At 38.0% G+C, this 9377-nt stretch overlaps 1 protein-coding gene across 1 annotated transcript; it reads left to right on the top strand.

The window, feature by feature from the left end:
* Positions 1-898: 898 nt before the first annotated feature.
* Positions 899-8244, top strand: Smp_147540 (hypothetical protein; the record flags this gene model as incomplete). Its single annotated transcript, XM_018789284.1, has 3 exons — positions 899-1056; positions 6694-7037; positions 7764-8244. The coding sequence occupies 3 exons, from the start codon at positions 899-901 to the stop codon at positions 7991-7993; spliced, it is 732 nt and encodes a 243-aa protein (XP_018654743.1). The 3' UTR covers positions 7994-8244.
* Positions 8245-9377: the final 1133 nt, after the last annotated feature.

Genomic DNA, 9377 nt, shown 5'->3' with positions numbered 1-9377 from the left:
GCATCAATATTTGTTCTGTCTTTATTTAAAAACATTTCCACTGCTGTAGGACTTCAGTAGGATATTAGTCATCAGGTTACAGTGGGTTCGTGTGAGAAGTAATTATTTAGTGAGGTTTTAGAGCAAGTGACATCAACCCTACCTAAATGACCTGCTAAACTGATTGTATCGTTATAGTGGGAGATCGAAAGCTAGGTGTTAGTGTGTCCACAGTTGTCAGTCCCAGTGTTGGTGGAGACAGCAATGTAGATGTGTGGTGGAGTCGAGGCTTTCAACGTTATGTTCTTAACTTTTCTGTTGTCATTTATTGTTATTCGGGTCTAAGCGCATACTTATCTGGTGAGACTTCAGATATTTGTTGAGGGCATTGAATAAACGGAACATCCTTCCCCAATGTTAGAGTGAATCAGGATGTTTCCAGGAATAACATCTTAAGTTATTGATTCTATATTCTTAAAAGGAACAGCGCACAAAAGTCTCTTGTTAAAAACCATGGTATACATTTCTGCACTTTTTTTCTGGTTCAAAGTGCGAAAACATGCGGTGTTTTATACTGATCTATATATGTGTTTCGTGTATATTCATGTGAATAATTACCCTTTTTTGCCTATATACATTTTCCACATAGGTGTGACTGTTAGCGTACTAACCCACATTGTGCAAACCTACTCATCTTTTCGTACAATGGTTTATTCTTTCATCCCTACATTTGTGAGATTTAGAAGCAAGTTGAGTATAAGTATGTATGTCCACGTTGCTTGAATAATGAACCTTAAGATTTTGAGCTTTCCATCATGTGACTCCCTAATCTATAAGACCTTACGTCGAAGCTTCATCATTGTCTATGCTGATTCCTCTCATTGTTATACTAGGTCGCATTGCTTACTGATAGAATAAGATGATAAGTACAAATATGAATGAGTTAGGGGGTGATCGTGGAGCCGGTGAGACGTCACTGTGTCTTAATCAGATTGTTCAGTCGTCCGATCATCGCATGTGTAACAGTTTCGCGATCGCCATCAAGGTCGAACATAACGTTATTACCAAATCGTATCGGTAAGAATAGGTACAATAAACAGAGTGGGGACATCGTGCATGTGACTGTTCATGATGTGCAAATTTAGTGGTTAGCGCTGTATTCCTTCGACCATGATGACGAGCGGAAAATTGTTCAACGTGCTATGATTACTAACGCTTGACTAAACCGGCATGACCGAGACATGAACCCTCAGGGAACGTTTCCATGTTGACCTTCACTGAACTTTAATTTTTTTTTGCCAAATATTCAACAGCTCGTTTAAATCTTCAAAGTTATAGTCTGCTCAACCTGAAGTATGATATGTGGCTATGGATCAGTATATTGTATGGTCACTGCACACTGCTATACGATTGATCATCAACTCATACCACGAATGTTATGATTGATCCTTAAAGCAATCCACTTATCAAAACATTTGATCACCTTGTAGATGGGTGTCGAGTCGCGGTTGACTATGATCACCACCACATGGAGACTACGTGCCAGGTATCGACGTGGATCTCTCGGTAGGCCAAAAACCAGAGGGCTGTTAATGTTCCGAATAAGATATATTTGTCGGCGATCTCGTGGTATCGAATGAATACCGAGACGTGCCAAAGTTTACGGGCGGAACTGCCGAGAGTAGGCAAGTTCGTGCTAGGTCACAGGCAACGGAAGGAAAAGTGTCTTTGGTACTGTTAAACAAACAAGTACAGTAAAACAATCACTTGTACAATTTGTTATAATGACAATTGTTTCCATTATACCAATCGCGTTCTCGTCATAAAAGTAGGTCACTACAACCTCACAACCAGGACTTTACACAATTCGTACTTCCCTTGGATTCATGAACTTTGTGATTGTGGTCTACTAACTCAGTCTGAAATATGTTTCCTGAAACATTTTGTGTAAAACTTCCAGTGTTGAGTCGTCATACAATTTCTAGGCATTATTTCACAAGAAATAGATTAAAATCAATCAAAACAGCGAGATTTTGGTTCTTTTACAAAAGTACTGAGACGGGTGTGTATTTTTTGGGTGACTAGTTCCTGACACATTTTCATTTTCATAACTTTGAACCTAAAAAACTGACACATTTCTGATTTTTGCTTCCCTGAGTAGTCCAAGGGCTTTCCCGACTTGCTAGAATATGCTTTAATCCGGAATTTTGGAAAATAACTGTCTAGCTAAAATGCATCAAAGGTGACACATAACATTTGTTGTTTGCCACTATAATTGAGTTCTTAAAAATAATGATAGAGGTAGTTGAATCCGGTATGCTAACTAGTAATTAGCAGAAATGTCAAAATCGTACTCTTATAGTCACGAATGAATCAGCATATTAGACGAAGAGAAATCCATGTACCCAATATTGGTATAGGTCAAAAAATAATTCCATATCATATCGGTCTCTTCAATATTGAATGTCCTTGTTCAGGGTGAGCATTCCATATTTGAAATGTTCACTGATGGTTGAGCTTGCGTAAACTTCCATTAATTTGTAGTGTACTCACAGTTGGTCAGTCTGTTGACGTCTGAAAACCTAAGACAAACGCGTCTAATATAATTGTGTTATTGACCTCTTTTAGTACAAACATTGCTCTTGTTTCTGAGTAACTGTCTATTGGAAATCTGCTATACCCGGTTCGTTGAAAATCGTATTAATGTCCAAAACAGCGCTATATCAGTAAATACAATGACACAATTCCAAGGACTGTCTATGCCGCTAGGAGATTGTCTATCTTCTTAAAGGTTTCAGTTGATGTAAGTGAAGAGTTTAGATAGTTGATGCTGAACACAATTTTGTTGCTTAAGTTGAGTTCCTTAGAGCGTGTAATGAATTTCAACTCGTCAGACGAGGGTAGCTCGGCTGCCTCGTAGACTGCATGCACTAAACATATGCAGGTGAGGAGATTGAAGATTATTGAGAGCGAATCCTCAAAGTAGGTAAGAAGTTGGTCTTTTAATGGTTCGCTAGTCCGGGATTCCTCATGACATCGATCTGAATTATCAATCGAAATTGTACTGTCACGTGCTTCGCATTCTGTTGTATTCCAATCAGTGATTATTTAAATTCTCAATTATCAATCGGCATGTATAATTAAAATACTCTTAACAAATATTTGTTTTCTACATCATTACAATGGAGTCGGTATAAGAGGACAGGGTGTTTGCATATTGATAGTTGGGGTTTCGACTACTGCAACTGGTTGTGATACTGTAGTGAACAAGAACACATTCGGGAACGATCAAACGTATTGGAACACAAAACTACAGAATCACTTAGCAAAATCTGTGAACGATAGAATATATACTTCACTTGTATAATGTCAGTTAGCCGTCTCAGACTTGTTTGTTATTTCGTTTCCGCACCAGTCATTCTCTGTTCTTGTTCACCTTCCTTCAATCTTCTTAACCTTTTAAGGCCAGGCATTTCACTTTCGATTGATGATACATACTACTTATATCTGTCAACATCAGTAGCACACACCACAATACGAATTCTTAACAGCTGCTATTTGTAGGACGAGATAGAAGTGAAACCTCTCTTATTACTCGTTTTCTAAGTTGTCGTTTCCACAACACTAGTTCTTTGAGGGTCATTCAGGGCACATGGTCAAGAAAACTATAGGTGTGCTTAAGATGAGTACCTTTAATCATTATTAGAAGCATTTCGAACGGGACAGTTGGGTTGTGTTTGACATTATGCTCCTTCATCCTATTTAATATCGCAATAGCGTTTGGTAATAAAATATTTGCATCTAATCCGACTACCGATATATGAACAATCATGCAGGCCGATATCTTTCCAAAGCTCCAAATGCTATGGGTGTTATTCAGGTGTTGTATCACACATATAGGCTACTTAGTTATAAATACACACACTGTCGAGTAGCAGAAGCGTTTGTGGTCTAATATAATAGGAAGCTTAAAGTATAGCTCCCTTCCATTGTTTTCTATGTTGACATACACAGATTTTCATTGCCCTGTATCTTGAAATTACGCTTCTAGCAAAGTAGACACTTTGCAGAAGCTATCAGTCAGTGATACCACTTAAACGGATGGATCTACCGATTCATTTAGGAAAGTAACTGGAGTTTATGATGATGTACTTGCCTATTCAAATTACTGAACAATCAACAATATGGCACTAGAATTTACTGCCTGGTAGCGAACAATGTTGTTTATCCTTCGGCAAGGTGTAACAACTCATATACATTCTGCTATCTGGAATTGTAATAGACGAAAGCAAGAAACATATCGGTTGTCGAGGGTCATGTCTTCCTTTACATGAACTGCACACACTAAACTGAGTATTTTCGGTAAATGCAAACTTATAGATAAATGCAAATGATGATGGGAACAAGTTGTGTAATAAAAGAATTCATATATCGTAACCGCCAAACTTTATAATTTGTGCCTCTAATGAACGTGTAGCGGTAAATAAATCCCCAAAATCATTAGCTCTGTAAGTCTTTAACATTTAATGTTGGTCACATTGGTTTTAATGGACTCACCTGGCTGAAGGCGCTCGGTCACTCATCCGCATCCAGATCACTAGTGGGAACGCTGCGCTCAACTTCTCCTACGACCAGTAGCAAGTTCAAATCACTCACTTCTCGATATATTGATAGCCTATCAAATATATATTCGAACCCCTTCGTTTCTGACTTCTGGTTTTATTGGGTGGACACATTTTGATTATAGATGTTACTGGTTAAGACGTTGTCAAACTCCAAATACTTGTGGCATCTTCAGACGCTTCGCAAACATATACTGACAGGATCGATAGTTTAGGTAAAAGAGATGATCATCATTACGCGTACATTCGTTCCCAAAACATATTCCCATGATAAATCACATTCAGGAGTTTGAGGGCACAGATGTAATGAAGTAGCTCAGAGACAAACAATATGAGAAAGCTTATCTAACACTGTCTCTTTATTCCCTTGATGTTGGCTAAGACGGTAAACGCAAAGAAGGAAAGTTTAGAAGCCCCGTACACTGAGCGAAGAAACATGAAGTTGCCGATGTAATTATGATGAAATGCCCATAATAAGCATACGATCAATAAAATCTTACTCCATATCGTAGAAATAGGCCTCCTTAAACACTTCGAAAACACCTTACACATACAAGAAAACCTCAGATTTGGTATTTCATCATTCTCTTAATACTTTGAATTCGAGCTGGGTTATGAACAATATACGAGAACTTTTTTTGATTAATATTGATGGCTTTATTCAATATTATATTTTTGGTACGACATATAATTCTCAGAACAAAATAATTCAACAAGTTTCCTTTTCCTATTCCTTGATCGATCCTAGCGATAAATATTGAGCGGTCTCCAGCTGAATGTAAGGAGTTCAGGAATCGACATCTGAATAATGTTTGTTCTTTTCAATGCATATTGAAAGCCACCAAGATGTGGTTGATTGTGTTTTTTTGTAACCTAGGTTGCTAATGCCACTGAAAGGGGAGTTGTTTGACCATGCCTGTTTTACTATTGACTGATAATAAGCGCCTGCTTGACGTTTTCGACACTTGCTGTGATTCGTTCGCGTGCCGCGATATACTTGTCTGTTTGTAAGTTGAAAGTTATGCGTTAGGTTATCTATTGGGTGAGGATAGGTGGTGTATGTATTGAAATTTTTATATGAACATATCAAGTGACAATAATTTAAGACTGAAATTTTCTTGCGATATCTGTTCATCTTGACACCCACCCAAGCAACCAATGGAGGGGAAAATGCGTTGAAAAATAATAAAGAAACGCGCCAATATGTCTGCTTCTTCGCCTGTTCTGGGGAAGTAATGCAGTTATTCACCTTTACGTCGCTCCATGTTTTAAATGTCGCTTAGTTGTCTACTTTTCCGGGAGTGCACTCCCGGAATCATATCTAATTATCACAGTTTGCATTGTAGTAGTTCAGTCAACACTCATTGAAAAATTTAACGAGCAACAATAATGCTGATAACTTGTGGCTAATACCTTTGGGTCTATTTGTTCAGCTGTTACACCTGAATTTTTTCCTTTGTTCTCTAGATTCACTCAGACTTATTCTCATAGATCTTGAGACTAACTATTTGACCCTTCAGGAATCCCATGCACATACTGTCAGCACTTCTAATAAACGTTTGTCAACTAGTTTTGTTGTAGTTGCAATATAATGTTGACTCCTCCGTGCATTGTCTATGTACGGTGACTCGGTCTTGATGAGATCTATTTCTGAGTACTGGCCTAATGTATCCTCTCAGATATATTACTCGGTTAAGACAGCCTCACTTTCTTGTAATATTGTTTATTAACTCTTCTTGCACCGAGGTATGATAATTTTAAACTTGGGTTTTCAGTTTAGCGGATGGATATTCATTAGACTTTGGGAAATTCTACCTTACTAGGGTCAAAAAGAGCTACAAATCTGTGTAAGGGACTAGGATTTGACTAGGAGTTAGGTATTTTATCAGGAACTTACATGACCTGTAATGGCAAAGTGCTATTTTACCATATGAATAAATGAATAACGTGTCGAAACTCCGGACTTGCTACTTTTGGTTTTATTGGTTTGCCCATAAATTATAGTCTCAACTTATCCACAATAATGAGCCCACAACTAGTTTTCGTAAGTTCTAAGATTACTTTTGTATCATCTCTCTCATCTGTTTTGTAGGATGAAGTCGATGATTGATCCTGAATCGGTAAAGTTAAACAAAAAAAGGAAGTCTCACAATATCGAGCGAAAGCTTTTCAGACAAGATGGTACGAACGAAAATGACATAAAAGGATCTATGTGCGTGCATTCAAAGAAGAAACGGCAAAAGTATAATAATTCTACAGCTGAGGATAAAACGACTGAATCTGAACAAAATAATCCTTTGGCATCTAATTTCAAGGTGGACAGTCAGTCTACGGAATCCGATCGCTTAGGATCAAACAAAAAATCTCGGCGGGCAAGAAATAAAAATGTAACAAAACGTCCGTCCGAACACCCAGATTCTATTATGAGCAGTAAAGGTACGGATTACGTAGGGTTAATATAATATATTGTTAATAAATTTAAGGAAAAGCCGTTAAGCTAAATACACCAAAACATTTCTTTAGAAAGGTGTAAGGATCGAAACATTTATGATCAAATTATCTTGATCATTCTGATGCAACTTAGTTTTCTGAGCTTCATAACCACCCGTCTGAGCTAAAAGTTTCCACCATCGCATTCTGGTCACTATATAAAGTTTGAGTTACAGTAGTTTTCAAGACGACATTAGATGTTAAGGTTGGTTATACAAATAGCGAAATGTTTAAGCTATTTGCATTGGTTTTCTCTCATTGTTAATAATCTAAAAATTCATGATTCCATGTATTATCGTGTAGTTTTAAATAAAAAAGTGAACAATCATCTGGTGTATTCAGTTAATGACGTTGCTTCTGGGTAAGGAATTTCAAGTCGTCAGTGCTACTATTACTAGGAATGTGTTCATACATTACTTGATAAAATAATACGTGGAGGTTATTTGATAGTTAGTTATTTTTTTCCCTATAGCAACTCATATGTTCTGAAACTCAATTTAGTGAATACATTTTCAAGGTGGTATAAGCTTTGATCGGTAATTACATTTGGTATCGCTGATATCAGATGTCCAAGTTCAGTTGATATTACTTTACCTGACGTCTTACAAACTAAATATATGTCAAGATAAATCACGTTATACTATTTTAAACCCAATTATTTATTGCTCATAGACCATTGTAGTGTAAACAATCAGAATTGTCTATCTCTACTCATCACCAACCTACCCAAACACATAAATTATTCAATGCTCAAAGACGCCATACCATCAGCTGCACGCTTGCATCTGTTCAGAAAGTCTGGGAAGCGTTTAGCTTTTGCCAATTTCAACACCGTGGATGACTATTCAAATGCTACTAGTCGTTTGGAGGGACTTGAGTTTGACGGGGTCAAGGTAAGATAATATCAGCAAAATTCCAGTTAGCAAGCAATGTTTCTTAAGAGTTTTAGACCAGGTTATTTAGTTTTTAACATCACCATATACAGCAAAGGGTTTGGTTTTTCTAAGTTGAGTAGTCGTGCTGAGTAACATTAGTAATGGATTCCAATTTTGGTCTGATTCTTGTTTTCGAAACTATTTGGTTACTTTTCTTGAGCTAGCTACCCCTCTTTGGACATAGGCTGCTGACCAAAAATCTCCAAGTAACTCGGTCCTGGCCTCTCCCTCCCACTTGTTGCCAATCAGTATTCATGGTCTTGATGTTTTTGCTTCTGATTGGTAGCGTTGGTCTGCTTCTTTTCGTTTTTGCAAATTTTGTTCTGTTCATCCACAACATCTGTCTAATTTCTTCCTCAATTGGCACATAGCTTTACTTCTGATAGAGTAATTTTTTTCTGACCCTCTATAGTACCTAATGTAGGTGGTCATTTATAAATACTTGTACTTTCTTGGTGGTAATCGTTTCAAGGCTACTTTGACGGTAACGTTGAAAATTCTTTGGTCTTGGATGAGAGTTCTTTTGAGTTCCGGATATTCTCCAGTTGTAGGAATGTCGCTCTTAACTAACTATCGGGATTCGCATCAGGTCACTGATTATCAGTGATACTAGCCAGGTGCGTAAGGCTTTCCACCTCTTCCAAGGCTTCGTCATCAAATACGATTTGGTTGATGTTCGTTGTATCATATTTTTGAGGATCTCACTTCTTCCCTTGTAAATATCTAGGCCTACTTTACATTAAAAAGGGTTCACGTTGTTCTTGTAATAACTATCGGGTGATAAGTCTACTTCCGATTGCGTCCAAACTATTGGCTTCTGTCATTCTTCGTAGGTTCTTTAAAACCCGAGAACGATTGACTCGCGAGGAACAAGCTGGTTTTTGTTCTGGTCGAGGATGCATTGATCACATCTTCACCCTCCGCCAAATGTTAGAACACCGTCATATTTATCGCAGGCCAACAATCGTAGTGTTTCTTGATATCACGGCTGCCTTCGATTCGTTGGACAGGACTGTTCTCTGGGATTGTCTATTGAAGAAGGGTGTGCCTGAGAAGTTCATTAACATCTTAAAGGCCCTGTATACAAACACCTCAGGCAGAGTGAGGGCATACAACCACCTTCCTCCCCTGTTCCATTCGAGCAGTGGGGTTATGCAGGGTTGCTCAATCTCACCATTCCTCATCAACTTTGCCATCGACGACATTCTGGAAACAGCTCTGATGGATGTAAGTAATGACGGTGTGGATCTGCTGCCTGGAGAACGACTTCTCGACCATGTGTATGCGGATGATATTGTCTTACTGTGCGATAATGCCCAAGGGATGCAATCCGCACTTAATCAGTTGGCAA

Source organism: Schistosoma mansoni, chromosome W, assembly GCF_000237925.1.
Source record: "Schistosoma mansoni strain Puerto Rico chromosome W, complete genome".
In the NCBI taxonomy this organism is placed as follows: domain Eukaryota; kingdom Metazoa; phylum Platyhelminthes; class Trematoda; order Strigeidida; family Schistosomatidae; genus Schistosoma; species Schistosoma mansoni.
Note: the sequence above shows the minus strand (reverse complement) of the source record. Positions and strands in the feature narration are given on the sequence as shown.